Source organism: Sminthopsis crassicaudata, chromosome 2, assembly GCF_048593235.1.
Source record: "Sminthopsis crassicaudata isolate SCR6 chromosome 2, ASM4859323v1, whole genome shotgun sequence".
Taxonomy (NCBI): Eukaryota; Metazoa; Chordata; class Mammalia; order Dasyuromorphia; family Dasyuridae; genus Sminthopsis; species Sminthopsis crassicaudata.
In genome coordinates this window covers 19,330,599-19,351,902 of record NC_133618.1, presented here as the reverse complement: position 1 = coordinate 19,351,902, position 21,304 = coordinate 19,330,599, and the positions used below count along the sequence as shown (strand labels likewise).

At 44.6% G+C, this 21,304-nt stretch overlaps 1 protein-coding gene across 4 annotated transcripts in view; it reads right to left on the bottom strand.

Annotated features, from left to right (window-relative positions):
- Positions 1 to 20,840, bottom strand: part of TET3 (tet methylcytosine dioxygenase 3) — a 138,876-nt gene extending 118,036 nt beyond the window's left edge. Inside the window, exons 1-2 of one of the 4 annotated variants that reach the window (XM_074285459.1) lie at positions 20,592 to 20,840; positions 18,769 to 19,482 (exon numbers count right to left, since the gene is read on the bottom strand). In XM_074285459.1, the coding sequence (XP_074141560.1) occupies positions 18,769 to 19,080 (312 nt within the window). In that variant the 5' untranslated portion in view covers positions 19,081 to 19,482; positions 20,592 to 20,840. The other 3 variants (XM_074285458.1, XM_074285460.1, XM_074285461.1) reach the window with 3 other exon arrangements.
- Between the last annotated feature and the right edge of the window lie 464 nt (positions 20,841 to 21,304).

Sequence of the window (21,304 nt, the reverse complement as noted above, 5' to 3'; positions counted from 1 at the left end):
TCAGGCTGTTGACCCCTAGTCCTGCTCCAGAGTAGGTAGAGAGGTAGGTGAGATACAGCAATTATAAATAACAAGTCACATTTCTGCAGTACTTTTTGTGTAATAGCCGTAGTACCGGGCTTAGTTTCCTTAGTTTCCTCAATAATTAAATGAGGTGGTAAGATCAGATGACCTCAGAAATCTCCCCCGGCTCTCTGTCTGTGATCCTGGTACAGTGAACACATTATTTTTCCATTTTGTAGAAAGGAAAACAGAGGTTCTGAGGGTTAGTGATTCCTTTTGGTCATGTAGCCAGGAAGGAGTAGCTCTGGCCCATGAATAAAGGGGTTCTGATCTCAGCCCAGCCCTTTATCATCCCTGGGAACAGGGATGGATTCGGGCACACAGAGGGAATGGGCTGCTCACTACTGGAAAAGGAGATGTTTCCTTGGATGCCAGTCTGCCAGAAGAGAGAGGAGGCAGAACAGCAAGGAAGAATGTCCCTGGGTAGGAGGCCAGATAGATCAGAGGGACTGGGATCAAATCTCAACCCTGCAATGGCTGATAAGGCTGGGGATAAAGAGCCTTCCACTTGCCACCGAAGGACAGGTACCATGGGCTGGGCTGGGCTGGGCTAGGCTGGTACAAAGATCCCTAGACTGGACATTGGAACATAGAGGTTCTAGCACTTAAGAGGCTGAGTCATGGTCTCCTCACTTGTAAATTTAAAATAGACACATTTGCTATTAACTCTAACAGGGTTTCTGCAAAGTAGTTAGAATCATAACGTGCCATGAGCTATTATTGTTGTTATAATTACGATACCCAGGAGCCAAAGGCAAGGAGGACTAAACCCTACAGGCTGTCCAGCTCCCCAGTGGTGACCCACCCACTGAACTTGGTTTGCTGTCCCATGAGACCATGGTTACTTCATGTTTAATTTTGCACTCTAACCTGACCATTCTCCGCTCCTACTCCTTCACTCACATACAGAGGTATTCTGCTCCTGGGAACACAAATTTATTCAAAGATCCTGGGGTCAGGGAAGCAACATGATCCATGAGAGTGCCTCAGATGCAATAGAACAGGAGAGGAAAGAAAACAGGAAGAGGAAAAGCTGCCACCTCTGGGTCAGGACATATACTGTGTGCTAACTGCAGGAAGAGCTCAAATGCTCCCAACTTTTTCCTAACATCAAGCCTTAATTTTCCTCTCTCGCCTTCTCCCTATTGCTTGAGTTTGTCTCTATGGGACCAAAGGGAACAAGTCTTTGCCCTTCTCCAAAAAACTCTACCCCCTCAATAAATAAAAAAATAAAAAATAAAACAAAACAAAACAAAAAAACCCAAAAATCAAGGCAGGGAATACGTCCTCCTAAATTCTCAATGATTCCATTCACCTTGGGATGAATTCTATTTTATTGCTCTTTCAGGGTCTCAGAGCCTACCACACAGTAGGGCCACAGTAAATGTCTGCTGAATCTGTCCAATTCTTTCTGCAATCTGTTGGGGAGAAATTGAAACTCGGTAACCTTTAGTTTGCAGAACACACCTTTTCTCATACCTTTGCAATATGTAACCTATGGAGTTAGTGCCCAATATCTGAAGCCTTGGGGATTCAAACTTAAAGGAAATATGGACTGTGCCCTCCAAGAGCTTGGATGAAGGATGCGCTGGGAACAACCATTGAAAGTGGACAATTCGCACCAAGGACAGGCTGTCTGACAGCTGAGATGAGGATCAAGGAAGGGGTTTCCTGAGGGCTAAAGGGTGATTAAGGAGACAAGTCCCATACTTTTTTCAGAAACACTTGATCCTCATTATATTCTGAACAGATCTTGTGTATTCTCTTTTCTTCTCCCCAAACATCCCCAGAGAAGTATCAAGTCAGAACCAGTAAGAGCTATTGTCTGACCTCTCGAATGATCTGGTTTGAAAGCTTAGCCATTTCTTTTGTCCCATGGCAGCCATACCTGGGGACAAAGGCAAGGCATGTGAAGTGATTCATTAAGACAAGAAGCCAATGCTTTTTATGTTGGCAAGGAATTGGAAATTGACTGGATGCCATGAACCGGGGAATGGCTGAATAAGTTATGGGATAGGAAAGTTATGGAATAGTACTGTTCTAGAAGAACTGGTGAGTAAGCTGATTTCAGAAAAGCCTGGAAGACTTGCATGAACTGATGCTGAGTGAAGGGAGCAGAACCAGAAATAGCATTGTACATAGTAACAAGATTATGTGTTGATCAACTGTGATGGGGTTGGCTCTTTTTAACAATGAGGGGATCATGGGGCAGCTAGGTGGCGCAGTGGATAGAGCAAAACCCTGATGTCAGGAAGACCTGAATTCAAATCTGGTCTCAGACATTTAACACTTCCTAGCTGTGTGACCCTGGGCAAGTCACTTAAGCCCTAATTGCCTCAGCCAAAAAAACAAAAACAAAAACAAACAAAAAAACCAAACCACAATGAGGGTATGAAAGGCAATTCCAATAGACTTGGGATGGAAAATGCCATCCATATCCAGAGAGAAAACTATGAAGACTAAATGCAGATTAAAGCATAATATTTTCACCTTTTTGCTTATTTGTTTCTTTTTTCTCATGTCCCCCCCCCCCACTTTTGGTCTGGTTTTTCTTACACAATATGAAGAATATGGAAATGTTTAAAGGGATTGTGCATGTTTAACCTATAACAGATTGCTTGTTGTTTTGAAGAGGGGGAAAGAGAGAAGAAAATTTGAAATACAAAGTTTTACAAAAGTTTATATTGTAAACTCTCTTTACATACATTTGGAAAAATAAAATACCATGAAAAAAGACAGGAAGGGGCAGCTAAGTATACAGTGGATAGAGCACCAGCCCTGAAGTCAGGAGGACCTGAGTTCAAATCCGATCTCAGACACTTAACACTTACTAGCTGTGTGACCCTGGGCAAGTCACTTAACCCCAAGTGCCTCAGCCAAAAAAAAAAAAAAAGAAAGAAAGGAAACCAATGGCATGGTTCAGCTTCCATTCTATAGACCAAAGCTCCAAATAAGTACTGCTCTCACACTGTCCTGATACTTTAGTGTCAAGAGTTTGTTTCCAACATCATGGAAGACAGGAGCCCAGCATGTATTTGACCACAGAGGAACATACTTATTTGACACAGAGGAACAAGTTTCAGTGAACATACACTATAGATAACCTAAATATTCTCACAGGATGACAGACACTAGAGGAACCTTGGAGGCCCTTCAGTCCAATTCCCTCATTTCACAAAAGAGATAACACTCCAGTCCACAAAAGTGAAATGATTTGCCCAAAGTCACATAGCCAGTTCCAAGGCCTGGGTTCAAATCCAGAGTCAGAGGATCTAACTCAAATTCCCATTAACCAATCTTTCCACCCAATTCTTTGCAACTGCAATACCTGAAGCAAAACTATAGTTGCAATGAAAAATGAGGAATTTTCTAAAACACTTAAGGAGATCTCAAATTGAATAGATAATTTTAAAATTTCACAAAAGGCAATTATGACTCTTGCCAAAAAAACTATAAGTCAGGGCTGGATTTAATATTTGCTGATTTCTATACTTAAGAAAATGATGGAGAAAGCATCAATAATGCAGATGAAAGCTAAAAATAGCATGCTTTTTGCCTTTTTTTTTTTTTTTTTTGTGGGCTGATTGTTAAACATTTGCCAGCATTAGATAGAAGAGACTCAGAACATAAAATGTTAGAAGGGATCTTAGAACAGAGAACATGTTAAGTCAGATTGGAAAGAACTATCTTAGAATAGAAAACGTAAGAGCAAGAAGAGATTGTTGGAGTAGAATCTTAATAACCATTAAGTCATACCCTCCCCACTCTAAAGACAAGCAAACTGAGGCCCTAAGAACTAAAGAGCTTTATCTAAGGTCTAAGGTCGCCTAGCAATGTTTAAAGCAGCAATCAGAACCAGGGGACTCAAGTCCTATGTTCTCTATTAAAAACACAAACAAACAAAAATCCACAAAACTACCATATAGCCACCCAAGGAGAATCGAAAAGATGGTGGACCAGGAGAAGAAGGAATTGCCGATTTAAAAAAATAAAGCCATAGGAATGAAGAGCAAAAAGTGGAGCACTAAGCGCAGGATGTTGTGTATTCCATCCCTCCAATTCTAGCTATTTATAATGTGTTTTTAGACTAGAGGCTCCTTGAACCTATGTATGTATTCACAATTCAGTCTGAAATCCTGCTATGTCTTATAAATTATTGTGAGAATCAAATAAGATCACATTTGTAAAAGGCCCTTATCACTGTGCTTGTCACACAGTAGGCATTATAGAAATGCTTTTTCTCTCTCCTTTCTCTCACGGACCCTAACCCTGACTTGTCCCTGAGATTTGGAATAATATTTAATACCTGGAGAAAGTAGCAATAGAGCCTAAGAGAATACAAAACGGGTCCAAGCCCAGTCCACACAATCTCTTCCAAAAGTGTGGAGAAGCTATGCCCTAAGAGTCTAAAGTTGGAAAGAAAGGATAGAAAAATTAGCAAAAGCCAAAAAAAAAAAAAAAAAAAAAAAAAAAAACAATTGACCACAAAGAGCTATTATGTGGACAGGGATGCCCAAGCCATAAATTCAGTGCCCTATGCCATAATCCATTGACGGCTGCACTTAAGCTCTCTCTTGATCTCTAGTCTCCCATCTCCAATGGGCTTGTAGACCCCTAGAACTGGGCATGTCTAAAACTTAACTCATGACCTTTCCCCTCCTAAGCCCTCTCTTGTCCTAATTTTGCCATCATGACAAGGGCACCACCATCCTGCTTGACTTGAAACATTGATTCCTAATTCTTTCTCTCCCAACCCCCCTAGCCAATATTTGCCAAGTCTTATTGATTCCACTTTCCCGACATCTTTCATATATGCTCCCCTTAACTCCCCGGATGCTGCCATAACTCATCCCTTTGGACCTGGATTATGTCTTCTGGCTAGACTCGCAACCTCAAGTCTCTACCTCCATGCAGTTCATCCTTCCTCCCCTCAGCCATCACCTCCAAATCAGCAAACTCCAGAGGCTCCCTATTACTTCCAGGAGCATATGTAAAATCCTGTTTACATCCTGGCCCCTTCCTACCCTTCCAGTTTTCCTACATGATCCCAGAGGTTGATTTCCTTACTGTGCCTCTAAAAAGACACTTCATCTTCAGACTGCAAGCATTTTCACTGGCTGTTCCCATCCCTGGAATACTCTCTCTCTCTCCTTGTCTCTGACTCCTGGCTTCCCTGACTTCACACTTTGTACAAGAAACCTTGCTTAATTCACTATAATGCTAGCCTTCCCTCTGTTGACTGTCTCCCATACAGACAGTCTATATCCTGTTGTCTATATGTTGTTTGTACATGACTATTTTTAAGTTAGCTCTGACTGTGAGCTCTTGGAGAGCACAAACTTTTTCTTTTGCCTTGATTTATATCCCTAGCACTTAGCACAGTGCTTACTAAATGCTTAGCAACTCGCCTGGTTCTCACTCTCTTCAGAAAGCAGAGACTGTCTCACTTCACTGTTTTGCACAGGTATTATTATTATATATATATATTTTTTTATCTAGTGAATCAGGTAGTAGAACTTAATAAATGCTTGTTAAATTTAAAAATAAGATTAGATTTGCAATTGTAATGTGGAATGTCCTACCCATCATATTCTGCAACTACCCAAGGCCAAACTGCTATTTATGTCTAAGATTCAAACCCTGATCTTGAGATCCCAAAGCTAGAGCTGTTTCCCCTCCGTGGACTGAGGTGGCCTCCAACTCAGACTCCAGGATCACCAACTTGCTGGAGCATGTCCAGGACGGGCAGACTGGAGTCCTCCAAAGTTCAACTCTTTTAATGATGGACAGCTCCTATTGTTAGGATGATTGTCTTTACACTGCACAGAATGACTGTATTGTGTAGCTGTCATTTCTCAAGAGCTAGGTAGACACCTTATTCTCCAAATAGTAGGAGATGGCAACGATAGAGCTGGCAAGAGGAAACCCCCACTCTCTTCAGCTGTTTCTCTCATTTCTGGAACTACCTCAGTTGTTCTTCACTTGATTTAGACATCCAGTCATGAGGTCATAGGATGGATGACTCTTCCCCTACCCCCATACCTCCCTTACATTGTGAAATCCAGAGCCAAGCATAACATTATCGTGACCGTCTGAATGTCATCGGGCACGGCTTCTTTTGTTCTGATTATTACAAGGAATTAACAGAGGCCCTGTGGGGGCAGTCCATTGAGCGAGGAAGCCCATCTTCACTTAAGCTGGTTACATCACTCTATCCTGTCTAAGCAGATGGATAGATGGGCCCTGGTTTGACTCCCCTCCATGACCTTAAATAAGGTCACTACTCTTCTCCAGGATTTCAGTTTTCCCATCTCCAATATGAGCATGAGCTTTAAGGTCCTTTCCAATGTAAAAACAAAAACAAAAAACTCATTGTTGAATTTTATTTCGGCTTTGGGGACCTCCCTTGGTCTCTTCAGCCTGCTCCTCACTTGGAATGATCTGGAAATATGCTACTCATGGCATCTAGGTCTGTTTCCAAGTCAAATGTGGATCAGGGCAGGGTCAAGGGCAGAGCCTGGAAGCATGCCAGGAGAGCTTTCTCTCCAGGCTGGCAGTAACCCATTAATCCGTGCTGCTTAGACATACTTGTTTAGCTGAGAATTCCCTAAACTGTATTACATCACCAGCTAGCCGAAAGGTCTCCAACTCAAATTGCCTTAAAATTTTTTTTAATTACAAATCTATTTTCAGGAAATGATCTAAAATTTGTCTTCCCAAGGACTATTGCTTTGATTTTGAATTTTTCCTAAAACGATGAAGCTGGGGAATAGAACTAGAGATTGAAATTGGGCTACCACTCATCCTCACCCCCAGTTCTTCCAATCACTTAAGGATTATTACATGGGAGAGAGACCCTACCTGTTCTGTTTACTGTAAATACATGTAAGAATCAGGAGCAATAAAACAAGATGCAAAAAGTGGATTTTAGGCTTGTTGAAAAGAAAAAAAACTTTCCCACTAAAGTGTATGTGTGTATATACATATTTAGGTACATATATATATATACATATATACACTCACACATATAACCTTTGAATTGGTAATGCCATTATTAGATTTATATCCCCACAAGATTAAAGAGAGATGAAAAGATCCTGTGTATATATAATATTCATGGTAGCTGTTTGAAGTGGCAAAGAGCCAGTCAGTAAGGGTGTGCCCAGCTAGTGATAAAGAGCTAAACAAAGTATGGCATCAAGATGTGATAGGTAGGTGGTGGGACAGACAAAAAGCAGGAAGGAGGAGGAAATTAGGGGAGGGAAGAATGAGGGAAGGGAAGAAGGAATGAGCATTTATATAGTGCTTCCTATGTGCCAGGCACTGTGCTAAGCACTTTGATTCCTACAATGACCCCGAAAAAGTAGGTGTTATTATTATCCTATTTAAAGTTGAAAAAACTGAAGCACAGGGAAATCAAGTGATTTGCCAAGGTTCACTCGCTTAGAAAGTGTCTAAAGTCAGAGTTGAACTGTACTTGACTGCAGGTCCTGTGCTATCTAGTTGTCTGTCATGATAAGATATTATTGACAAAATGATGAAATGGACAGTTTTAGAGACAACTTGGGAAGACCCGTATGAGCAGATACAGAGTGAAATGAGTAGAACCAGAACAATTTTGACAAAAGCACCACAAAGAAAAATAACTTTAAAAAACTCTGATCAGGTAATAGTACACTATTTCAAAGTCCAATTCTTTTTGTACAGCAAAATAACTGCTTGGACATGTAGACATATATTGTATTTAATTTATACTTTAACATATGTAACATGTATTGATCAACCTGCCATCTGGGGGAGGGAGGTGGGGGGAAGGAGGGGAAAAATTAGAACAAAAGGCTTGGCAATTGTCAGTGTTGTAAAATTACCCATGCATATATCTAGTAAATAAAAAGCTATAATAATAATTTAAAAAAAAAAAAAAAAAAAAAAAAAAAACTCTGATCAAATTCTAGAGGTATAAGAAAAAAGCCAACTGCTCACCTTCTCCTGCCTGAACTCAATGGTGAACTCAAGATGCAGAATAAGCAGAATAAGCCATATTCTTTGCACATGATCATCATGGGAACTTATTTCACTTGACTATTAATGTTTGTTCTAAGAGCTTTGTTATATCTTTTCCTGGGGTGAAGGGAGTGGAGCAAAAGGAAAGAAGGAAGGAGGAGAAATGTTCAGTTAACTTGAAAAACAAATGCCAGGGGCAGCTAGGTGGCGCAGTGGATAGAGCACCAGCCTTGAATTCAGGAGGACCCGAGTTCAAATCTGGTCTCAGATACTTAACACTTCCTAGCTGTGTGACCCTGGGCAAGTCACTTAACCCCAGCCTAAAAAAAAAAAAAGAAAAAAAAAAAAAGGAAAGAAAAACAAATGCCATGAAGAGAAGTAAAGCATGTGCAAGTGAGATAACTTTGAAAGTTCAAATTTTATCTTCTTGTGCTTTAAAAAACAAAAAAGTAAGCTGTATATAATAGCCTGCAATTTCAAGAACAACATTCCTTTTTCTATTCTATATAGAAATGTATATAGTATACATTTATACTATATATATTATATAGAAATGTATATTATATATATACTATATACATATACTATATAGAAATGGCCATTTTATTAGGTGTTTAAGTTTAAAAAATAAAATTTAAACAATCTACCTAAAGAACACAAAAGTTAAATGAAATGTCTCAGGAGGTAGTGAGTTCTCCCTCATCAGAGGCCTTCAAGCAAAGGCTCAATGGTTAACCACTTGTCAGATTGCCATGAAGGGTAATTTTTTTTCCAGGTAAGGAGTGGCCTGATTGCTTGATATCCTAATTCTGGGATTCAGTAATCTTTTATGGGAATATCATGTCAGTTTCAGAGAAAGATGGGAAGATCTGGAGGGACTGATGCAGAGTAAATTGAGCAGAGCTAAACATTTTATGCTACAAAATTAAAAACAACTTTGAAAGACTTAGCTCTCTGCTCCAGGAAACTTGATGTTCAAGAAATCTGCCCACCTTATGATTGAGATATGATGAACATGCAGATCAAAGCATACATTTTTGAACACAGTCAATATGGGAATGGTTTTATTTGACTGTGCTTATTTATTACAAGGATTTCCCTTTTTGCTGTATGGGGAAGAGTGAGGAGGGAGAAAATTGTTGATAATTGAAAAAAAAGTGGAGAATATCATGAAAGTCTTTCCTCCAGTACTCTTATGAGATCCAGTGGTATAGTTCTGACTGTTGTATATATATATCCCCATCAATATAGCTAGTAACTATGGCAAAGAAACAATTGATGTCAATTAGACAAGAATTTTTCTTTACTGAGTCCATGTCAGCTCCTAGTAAATGCTGCTTCCTTTTCTATAAACTCACAAATCATCTTCTTAACTTTTTTCCCCCCCTGAGGCTGGGGTTAAGTGACTTGCCCAGGGTCACACAGCTAGGAAGTGTTAAGTGTCTGAGACCACATTTGAACTCTGGTCCTCCTGAATTCAGGGTTGGTACTCTATCCACTGCGCCACCTAGCTGCCTCTTCTTAACTCTTTAAACCAACATCCTGCACATCGAATCCTGGCATTCCCCTTGGATCATCCCTTGACTCCCCTCTTTGTCTTCTTCCCTAGTAGTTACCAAATTAGCCAGGTTTCCTCTATTTCTAAAAAGTCTTCATTTGTACCTGTTGCCTCCTTTATTTAACAACTGACCTCTATTTTCTCCAAACAAGTCTTTTTATACTGTGGCTAAAAAATCTTCCTAAAGCACAAATCTGCTCCTGGCAATGCTATTCCTTTATTCAAAAACCTTTTTTAAAAATTGTTTCTTAGACACGATTGATCAACAGCAACAATGAGCTAAACTCCAGGTTTTTGAAACCCTCAACAATCTTTACCTTTCCAGTTTGATTTTTGACCTCTTTCTCCTCCTAAAACTGGACAAAATCCAGACAACTGGATTTCAAACTCAGCCCATGTGCCACCTCCTGCTGGGTAGAGCTTTCTAGGTTCTCTTGTTTTCATTCTTTCTCCTCAAAGGAACAAGTATAAACAGAGAAATTCCAGGATCATGGGGTTGGAAAACCTACCACCTCATCCGATCTATTAGAGAAATTCCTTCTATGAGTAGCTATATACCCTGGGCTTGCAAATATCAAGTTAGGGAAGAGGGTAATACTTCCCAAATTGGGGCAGCCCATTCTACTTTGGAAGAATAATGGTGAGCTTTGCTCTTAATTCAGTCAAAGTTTGTTTTCTGCATCTTCTCCACCTTGGTCCTAGTACCATCCCAAGCATCCCATTCCATCAAAGACCAAATTCAACTTGTCTAACTCTACTTCCCTCTAGGAATCTTTCAAATTTCAGCTCTCACTCTCTGGCCCCCAGAGCTTCTGGTATAAAACAGGTCTCCCTTTGTCTCAGTTACTTCAGGACCTTGAAATGTCTTCTGATTAATCAATGTTTATGAAGTCCTGAGTACGTAATAGAACTGTATTTCAGAGCCTGCATGTAACAAGTGCTTCATAAACATTGATTGAATCTACTGTGGCATTTCTATAATCTAGTTAAGTAGAGACACCGAGGCTCATTCTTCCGCAGGGTTCCAGAGTCTCCCTTTCCCTTTCTATCCTCATTTGCTTAGCTTTAGTCTTCTGGAAAAGTTGGCAGAAAAGTAATGAGCAGGAGCCAAGCATAGTAGTATCACCTATAATCTCAGTTCTAAGCTGCTGCAAAGGGTCAAGCCAAGTGAGGGTCAGCACTAAGAGCAGAAGCAATAAGGGGAGCTTCCTGGAACAGCAAGTCATTAGGCTGCCTAAGGAGAGGTAAGCTGACCAGGGTAGGAAAAAGAGCAGGTCAAAGTTCCCCTGTGGCTCAAATAATGGTCAGTGCCTCTCCAGCTTGGGCAGGAGAGGGAAAACCAGTCCATCTGTGTCTGTACGTAGCTACATTGACATCGACAGTCTAGATTTCTCTATTTTGCCCATATGCATATTTACATATGTGTATCTCTGTGTGCATGTATGCTTGTGTGTATATCTATAATCTGTATGCAAACTCATGATATACTTGCATGTGTATATGTACATATCTCATACAAACATGTGTGTAACATGTATTAACTGTGCAAATACATGTGTTTAGCATGCCATGTGTATGTTAACTATCACTTCTGCATGTTACTCCAGGCTTAAGGATTGTATTCACCCTGGCCTGCACCCCTGAACCCATTTAATACAAACACACTTTTAGTTGAATTCAGCAAATTGACTAAGCCTCCCTACCCCCTACACAAAGCCCTGTCCTAGGTGCTGAGAAACACACAAAGAGAAATAAGGCAGAGTCCTTGTGCTCCAAGAACTCACAAGTTTGCGAAAATCTACTTTTAAAAATGCAAGAATTCACTCACAAGAAAGCCAAAAAGACCCCAAGAAATCAATGTGAGAATCAAGTCACTCATCTGAGTGTTTAGAGAAAGGGAAAAGCATCTTCAAGACTAGATGAATCAAGAAGGCTTCATAGCATCAGGAGAGAAAAGATGTTTGCAAAAATAGATAAACTAGAGAAATGTAAATTTCAATAACTCTGAAGTCCCATCTCACACCCATCAGATTAGCAAAGATGACAGAAAATGATAAATGCTGGAGGGGATGTGGAAAAATTGGGCCATTAATTCACTGTTGATGGAACTGTGAACTGGTCTAACCATTCTGGAGAACGTTTTGGAACCGTGTCCCAAAGCTATTACACTGTGCATGTCATGTGACCCAGCAATTCTTCTACTAGGTCTATACCCCAAGGAAATCAAAGAGGGAAATACAAACAATATTTATAGCAGTTCTTTTTTGAGGTGGTAAAGAATCAGATAGCATGGGAATGCTCATCAGCTGGGAAATGGTAAGAAATGATGACTGAGACAGTTTCAGAAAAACTTAGGAAGACTTATATGAACTGATACACATAAGTAGAATCAGAAGAACAGTTCATATAGTAGTAGCGATACTGTAAAGATAATCAACTATAAAAATCTTGGTAACTCTGATCAATGCAATTACCCACAATTCCAAAGGTAATGATGAAATTATTGATGGATGGTGAAAAATGCTACCCACCTCCCTACAGAGAAGTTGAGAGACTCAGAGTACATATCAAAGCATTTTTTCCCTATTTCCTTTTCATATGTGTGTGTGCTTTCTGAAACATGGCTAATGTGGAAATTTGTTTTGCATAACTTTATATTTGTAATGAATTTTACATTTCTTGCTTTCTCCATAAATGATGGAGGGGGGAGAGGAGAGGGAGAGAATTTGGAACTGAATTAAACAATAAAAATAGCATTGAGAAAAGTTTGATATCCAAAAATACCTAGCCAACTCACAAATAGCTATTCTCAAGCAGATAAGTGTTAAAAGGATGTCATTTTTTCTTTTTCTATTTCTTTGCTGAGACAATTGGGGTTATGTGGACTAGTCTAGGGTCAAACAGCTAGGAAGTATTAAGTCTTTGAGGCTGGATTTGAACTCAGGTCCTCTTGACTTCAGGGTTAATGCTCTATGGACTATGCCATCTGGCTGTCCCAGGTATAATTATTTTTTCTTTCTGAGGCTGGGGTTAATTGACTTGCCCAGGGTCATACAGCTAGGAAATGTTAAGTGTCTGAGGCCAAATTTGAACTCAGGTCCTCCTGAATTCAAGGCTGGTGCTCTATACATTGCGCCACCTAGCTGCCCCTTGTAATTATTTTCAAAAGAAGTTTTGCAAAGAGCAAATATATGCTTCAATTTACTACTAAGAAGAAAAACAAAAAAACTTAAACAAGTTGAGGTTTCAACTCCTATCACACCTAGCAGATTGACAAAGATGATTAAAGATGGAACGGCTCAGTGTTAGAACTGTGAAAATAAAGGTATTATTTTCTTCTAATGTCAGGCATACATGCCTATGGATGCAGAAATGGATTTTTAAAAAGCCACTGGTTCAAAAACGTAATGGAATAAGAAATGAATAAGGACTTCAGGGAAACATGGGAAGATTTGTATTAACTAAGTGGAGTCAATTAATCCAATTATTCCCACTACATTTACAACAATAGAAATGAAAAGATCACTAAAATGAAGTGGGACACTGAATAATTGGAAAACCCAGGGAAGAACTAATGGAACATATCCTACTGTCTCCCATCAAGACAGAGAAGCGGAGGACTACTCTGACAGAATGGTGTATACAGTGTCAGAATTGATCACTGTATTCATGTTTTGTTTAATCACTTCCATTTAGAGGGGTACTGAAATGGAGAAAGCAATGGAGTAAGCACTTAAACGGCATCTACTATGTGCAAGACACCATGCTAAAATACTGTGCTGATTTTATCTCATTTGATCCAGACACAGCCCAGGGAGGTAGGTGCTATTATTCCCATTTTACGGTTGAGAAAATTGAGGCAGACAGCAATTAATTAACTTGCCTAGGTCACATATCTAGTCAATGTCTGGGGTCAGGTTGGAATTCAGGTCTTCCTGACTCCAGGCCCACAGCTCTATCCACTGTGCCACCAGCTACCTTCAAATGACTAAGGTTAAAAGGTATTAATAAAATGTCTATTGTCTATTATAGAAGCGTGTATGTGTTTAAAGAGGCTTTAAAAGACTTGAATCTTGATTATCTCTTCCTATGAAATAGAGAAAGATATTTTAGACACAGGCAACATCAAAAGAATGAGCTGTCAAGACTAGAGAGTGAAGGAACCAGAGTTGAAGTTCCCAGTGTGTCCTTAGCCTCTCTAAAATTCACTTTTCTTCTCTGTGAGATTTTTGGCTAGGGAAGAGAAGGGAAGGAGGGGAGAGAATAGTCTCAATGGGAGCACATAGGACTAAGGAAGGGGGCAAAGCTAGCTAGGTCTAATCAGTGAATCATGACTAGCTAGCTAGCTCAAACTTCTACCAACACTTTCTTGTTGTGCTTTCCACTTTGAAAGTCCCCAAAGAAGAGCCAGGAGTAAAAGAGAGAGACCATGACCTTGGGCTTCCTGCCAAAAGTAAATTGGTTCCCTTCCCTAAGGCCCAAGTTGATTCCTCTGTAGAATGAGAGGGGGGTGAGCCGATGATCTCCAATGTCACCTCCATCTCTACCAGTCTATGATACCATTCTTCAGGTCTGCTGACTTGGATAACACCTTCCCCCCTACACACACACACACACACACACCTTTCCTGAATTTATTTAAATTCAATAAACGAGGATTGAGTTATGCTATATTCGGGCATTATACTAATTTGGAAGTTAAAGTCAAGCATGACATGAATCTTCTTCATTCTCCCAGAGAGTGAAGCTTATATTCTTAGGGGAATGAATTATATAAACAAGAAAATAAAGAATAAACACAAAGTGATTTCTAAAAGAAGAGCACATTGAGGGATGATTGGGGAAGAAAGGAGAAATCAGGAAGTGCTTCACCAATAAGGTAGCCTCTGCTCCGAGCTTTGAAGGAAGCTGGACATTCGAAGACACAAAGGCGAAAATGCTCTAGATTCGTTCTTGTAAAAGCTGAATCCAACCAAAACTCCAGTTCTAGAGGAAATTTCTAGGAAAAATGGAAAGCACTCCAAAATGGAATTTTGAAGAAACCCAGAACAATTTAAATGAGGAGGGGAAAGGGAAAGAATTGAGACTAAAGTGGTAAGAGAGGTTGAATAAATGCTAATGACTCGGCAAGAACATCAGGCTTACCCAGATATCAGTGAGTTAGGGCTGACAAAGAAAGCCAAGGGCAGACAAGAAGGAAAGGCTCCTGTTCAGCTACATGGGGGAAAAGAAAAGTCTATTGCTTAGGGTGGATGCAATGATGATACTAATGATGGGGAAATGGTAGAAATGGGCAACCTTAAGTGGGGCGGGGAGACAGCCAATCCATATTTTTGACTGGTTGAATGGAATAACAAAACTCAAGAGGAATAAATGTAAATCTGTACACTCAAGTTCAACAATTTGACCAGTTCCAAGCAGAAGAAATATCTAGCAGCAGCTTGTCAAGAATTTGAGTCCCAAATGTCTCAGAACCATGGGCCATCAAAGCCAAAAATGTTACAAAGATTCCAGGAAACCATTAAGGAAAGGCCTAGCTTTCTAGAAATGAGGAAACCATGGGGCCAGATCAGTCCTTAAGAAGAATGGTCATTAATTACTGTGGGCTCCATTTAGAAGGAAAAGGTTGGAAAGAAGTCAGAAGGACAGTTAGCAGCTTGGGGATAGAAGGAGTTCCAAAGGACTTTGGGAGCTACAAAGGACTAGAAAGTTAACCTAGGAGGGAAAATCTGTTGGTCCTCAAATGGTTTGTCTACTGCCTCTATCTCAATTCTATCTCTTGGCTTTTCTTAAAGGAATGCACTGTTATCACAGATGGGTGGAGAGAAATGAGTATCTGGCCCAATTCACTCTTAAATCAGGGTACATTGGGAGTATAGTATTCACTTTGGAACAAAACATTTTTGAAAGTTCAACAAGCATGTAAGCAGCACCTGCTGTGTGCAGCTACAAGACAAAAGTGCAAACAAGCCCCGCCTACTAACCCTAATCCACAAGTAGGTTGGACTGCTCCAGGAAGAAGGGGAGAGTCCTTCCAGAAAAGGAGGAATGCTCATTTCCCAGTTAATATTGGTTGGAGAGGGAAATTGTGCTCAGATTAAGCTGGATTAGCAGCCTCTAAGGAAGGTCCCCTGCAACCTGATTCTCCACTATCACACTACATATATAAAACCTAAGACCTGTTTATGTGTGGGTCATAAGCCTGAAATTAGAGTAGAGCCTCCTCAAGGTCAGGCCCTTCACTTGGTTTCAGGGCCCAGAAATAGGAATGTACTAAATAAATGGCAGTTGACTTAATGGTGGTGGAGAGGGCTAAGGCTGAGTAGAAGATAGATAGGAGGAATTAAATCTGGTAAGGCAAATTCATGAGATTCAAGGGGCGGATTTGGGTGATCTTCCAGGCTAAATCATTTAGCCAAGGCTAGGCTGTGCTTCTAAGAGTGAAGAAGGGGTGGTTCTATCTTTGAGGATTGATCAAGTAGATAAAGGCAAGTGACAGAGGGATCATGGTCCAGTAGAAAGGACACTGGCTGTAATCAGAAGAGCCAGCTTCCTTAGTCTAACCATTCTGGAGAACGTTTTGTTCAAAAGACTATAAAACTGTGCCTCCCCTTTGACCCAGCAACACTACTGACAGATCTATATCCCAAAGTGGGAAAAGCGAAAAGGATCTATTTAAACAAAAATATTTGTAGTAGTTCTTTTTGTGATGACAGGAAATTGGAAATAGAGGAAATTTTCACCAACTGGGGAAAGGCTGAATGCATTGTGACGGGGTATGATTGTGCTATAAGAAGAACATCTGGAAAGACTTACATGAACTGATGCAAAGTGAAGTGAGCAGAACCAAGAAACCATTGTACACAGGAATAGCCAACATTTTATAATGATCAACTGTGAAAGACTTAGCTACTCTGAACGAGACAAGGACCCAAGACAATTTCAAAGGGCCCATGATGAAAAATGCCATCTGCCTCTACAGAGAAAACTCTGAATATGGAAGCATACTTTTTATTAAACTATTTTTATTGCTTTATTTTGTGTTTTCTTTTGCAATATGGCCAATACAGAAATATGTTTTGAGTGACTTTACAGATATAATGGATATCAAACTGCTGGTCTTCTCAAGGTTAGTGGAGGGCCAAGAGGAAGGGAGAAAATTTGGAACACAATTTTTTAAAATGATTGCCAAAAAAAATCTTACATGTAATTGGGAAATCGTTAATGAAATAAGTAAAAAATAATTTTTAGAAAATTAGACCCAAGTTCCGCAGGATTACACCCAGTAAATTCTGAAATTGGCTAATTAGATGGAATCTTCCAGGGCAAGCCACCCAACCTCTTCAGAACCTCAGGTTCTTAAAATGTAAAATGAGGGGATTTGCCTCAAGCACTTAAAGTCCCTACCAGTTCTAGAACTGCAGCTAGCTGTAAGAACTTAGGGTTTCAGTGTTCTCATCCATAAACTTGAGGGGGACCTCAGGTCTCCTCCACCTCTTCATCTTAATCCATCTCTTAGGCTATCTCCATCCCAAAATTCCAGATCCAAGGGCTCACACATAGTAGGTGCTTTCACAAATGCTGCCAATTTTTAATCAAAACTGCTCTAGATGGCAACACAGACCTGTAGCCCCAGGATTCGAAAGATGTGATCTGGGTATCTGGAAGCCTGGGATACAATCTCACCTTGTAGTTAAACAGATAGAAAATTCAATTCTAATGGCAATACCCATCCCTGCGCTCAGCAGGGGGAAAAAAAACCCTCTAGATTTCTCCCATTGAGGGGGAGGTGACTAGTAATGGGAAGGGCAGCCCAACTATTACCCTCAGCCCAGTTTCTCTGACAGGAAAGAGCCTCCTGGGCTCTGCTCCTAACAGAGCCCCGTCTACTGCATCCAATGGCTCCCAAGGGGCCGGAGTCTCCCTTCCGCTGTCTGAGCTGTCATGGAATCCCCAGGTCATCCCTCCTACTGCAGAAAGCTTTAGTGCTCCCCCTCAAGCTCTACCAACTGTCTGCAGCTCCCGCCAAGTCTCCAATGTTGGGATTAGAGCCGCTCACAACAGATAGAAATTGGGTGCAAGGGACTGGGCAGGAAGATGGCAAAGCAAACGGTCTTTCTCATTTCACCTCTATTCTCTTTCCTTAACCTTCCTTTCTTCCCCTTCACCCCCCCCCCTCAAAAACACCCTCAAACCCAAGTAGAATTTCAAAAGGACTTCAAAATCCACCTGGTTTGAGGACCATGGATACAGAGCTGGAGGGGCTGACCTCCCTCAGGGAAGTTAGACGTTTTGACCAAGGGCCCATAGGTCTCGAGCGGAGCTAAGAGTTTAAACCAGGCCTTCCAAGTCCAATAATTTGGCAGCTGTACCCACCCTGTATGTACTAAGGGCTTCTGGGATGGAGAGAGGAATGGGATAAAGACAAAAAGCCTGTCAAAGACCCAACCAGAGTAGACTGACGTCCTTGATGGAGGTTAGAGGGATTGCGAATGTGGAAGACTTTCCCAGAACGTCGGTCCCTAGGTACCGTCACAACTTTCCCTCGCCTGAAATTGGCATTAGATGCCCATTCACGTTCAGTTGAAGGTCTTGCCCCTCCCCAAACAAAATGAAAGCCACATGCTACTCAAGCTGGACATCCCACCCGTCCCAGCGGCCCCAGCACCTGTGTCATTCCCCCTTTCCCAGGTATCTCCTCCGTAACTGCACCTCACATTTTCTCACCAAAAAGGAGAAGCTTAGAAAGCTTATTGCCTTCTCTCCCAAGTAAGTTAAGGACAAACATCAAAGAAGAGGCTAATGGCTCCCAGCTGTCCAAGATTAAGTGGCTGGGCAGGGAGTGTCAGATTTTTTTTGCCAGATTGTTAACCCTGCATGGCTGCTGGACCCTCCCCCCTCGCCATCCTCCCATGACTGATCCAACACCTTCCAAAAGGGCCACCCAAAGCTGGCCCTGGCGGCCTTGCCAAGGAATCCCCTTGTCCTTCCTGCCAGTCCCATGGCAGGAGGGAACTTTCCAGTGCCACGCTCAGTCCGTGCCAGATGGGACTTTTCAGTGCACCTGCTCATCCCAGTGGCACCGGGCTGGGGGTCATCCTCGTGCCAGGGGGCCCCCTCCCTCTGCCCGCCAGGTGGCTTACCTCCTTGAGCAGGCTGGCTTTCTTCTTCAGCAGCTCACACTTGCGAAGTTTGCAGATCTGGTGGGTCCTCCGGTTGGTGCAACTGGTACACGCCCCACAGTTTTCCAGTCTCCGACAGGGCTCACACATCCCACAGCGCTTGCGCTTCTTGCGGCCATCGCCAAACCCCCCGGGCTGCTGCTCTGTGCTCCCCGCCACCCCAGCGGGGAGCCCGGCCCCTCGGAAGCTCCCTGGCATCACTTTGCCCTGAGGGAAGTTGGGAAGGCCCGGGGGCTCCTGCTGGACGGGCACTGGCATCTGAAACTGGCTCATAGCACTGCCAGAGGGGGGGACATAGGACCTGCTGCCGACACTTCAGGGAAGGGCCTCCACACTGGAAGCCAGAGAGTTGAGCTGCCCGCCGTCCACCGGGCTTCCTTACGGGCTCGGCCGCTCTTCACCTCCTATGACCCACCGGGGTCTGGCACAGCTGGGGGCCACTTTGCCACTTGCCAGGGCCTGGGATCTGGGGAAGGACACCGGCAGCAGCCTCCTGGGATGGTAGCATTCTGACCCTAGGTGCCGTCCTTCGCCCTCCCTGAGGCGGTGCCAGGGGCACCGGGGCAGGAGGCTGGACGGGGCACAGGGGACTGGTAATGGGAGGGGAGGGCTTCTCAATGGGGGTGGGGTTTCTCTTCCAGGAACCAGGATGAAGTGGACCGAAGGTGGTACAGCCTGGGAGAGGAACAGAGAGAGAAGTGGTGGGGGGAGAGGCTCATCACCTTGGGATCAGGACAACTTTAGCAAATCTTTTTTGCCTATTTCGGGGGAGGGGCACATGAGCAAGCCTAGACTAGCCTCACACCCTCGGCTTGGGGGGCTGGGGAGGCACTAATATTTACCGCAGGCCCAGTTTAAAAGTGGGGAGGGGGAGGCGAGGAAGGCTCCTCCCCTTGGGGGGGACTTCCGAGGAAGTTGGACCCCCAGGAGCTTTTTTTCTCCCCCGAAATTCTCTGTGGGGGTGGGGGTGGGGGTGCCGGCCTCACCCACGGGGGTCTCTCAGGAGTTAAAATTAAGTTTTCCTGGAGCTGGAAGGCGCCGAAAGGCTAGGGGCTTTCTAGCCCTCCTCCCCCCCCCCCAGAGGTGGGGGTAGGGATCCCCCTTCGTAGGCCCGGGCCCCAGCGGCTAAGCGGCGCCCCCCCCCACGCCGGTCCCGGAGCGTCTGGGCCGGCCCCGAGAAGCGGCCCAAGGAGCAGGGCTGCGGGGAGGCCGGCCCGGTGCACGGGGCGCAGAGGGCTGGAGGGGCCGGCCGCCGCGCGCCGCAGCTGCCACCGCCGCCGCTCGGGCTCCTTTGTTCTGGGAACTCGGCGGCGGCTCGGGCTCCCGGCGGCTTCCCCCGCCCCCCGCCCGGCGCTCCCTACCCCTCCCTCCCTCCCCTCCCCGCCCTGGCTCCGCTACACTGTAGCTCTCCCGCAGCGCCCCCGTGCAACAATGTAGCGGCCGCCGCCGCCCCCGAGCCGGGCCGGGCCGGCCGGGCTGGGTTAGGCTAGGACGCCGCGGCCGCCACCGCCGCCTCCCCCGCCCTCGTCCGTCCGGCCCGCCTGCTCACCCCGCTGGCACCGGGGCAGGGTCGTGCCCCGAGCCCGGGCTCTACTGGGGCCAATTTCCCGGCCCCCTCCCCCGCGGCAGCCGGTCTGCCCGCTTGCCTTCTTGCCTGCCTGCTCCCCCGGCTCCCGGCCCCCGGCCCAGCTCAGCCCAGCCCCCCTCCTTCCTTCCCCCCTCCAGGGCCTCGGAGCCTCCCCCCTCCCCCAGCCCGGAGCCGGAAGAGGACCGACTGCACCGACCTGCCCGCCGCCACCGCCTCCGGGGCGGGGCACACAAAGGGGGGTGGAGGAGGAGGAGGAGGAGGCGGCGAGGCTGGGTGCTGGGCTCTGGGCTGGCGGCAGAGAGCCGGCCGGCCGGCCGGGGGGCAAAGTTTCCGCAGAGGCGCCGCCGCCGCTCCTGGCGCCTCCCGGAGTCCCCGGCGCCGAGGCTTAGAGCCACCCCCCCGGCCGGGGCCCGGAGCCGGAGCGGGAGCGGGAGCGGGAGGAGGTGGGGGCCGCGGAGGCGGAGGAGGAGGAGGAGGAGGAAGCAGCGGCAGCGGCAGCGGCAGCAGCAGGAGCAGCAGCAGCAGCAGCGGGGCAGAGGCGGCGGCGGCGGTGGCGGCGGCGGCTCGAGCTTCCTCGGGACTCCCCGCCCCCCGCGCGCCGCGGCACGTGCTCTCCCGGGGACTCCCCCGCCCGGGACGGCGCACACGTGCGGCTCCTCCCGGGCCCCAGCGGCCAGCGCGCTCCCCCTCCTCCTCGCCCCCCTTTTCTCCTCCCCTCTGCCAGCTGTAGTTGGGAGGTCCTTTCCTTGGAGGAGGGGGGAGGGTAGAGGAAAAAGGGGGGAAGGGAGGGAAGGGAAAGAGAGAGGAAATGGGGGCTGGGCCGGGCAGTGCACCTGCCTTGCTCTCCTTTCACCCCAACATCTCCTTGGCCCTTAAGATGGAGGAGGAGAGTCCCCATCCTGCCTTCCC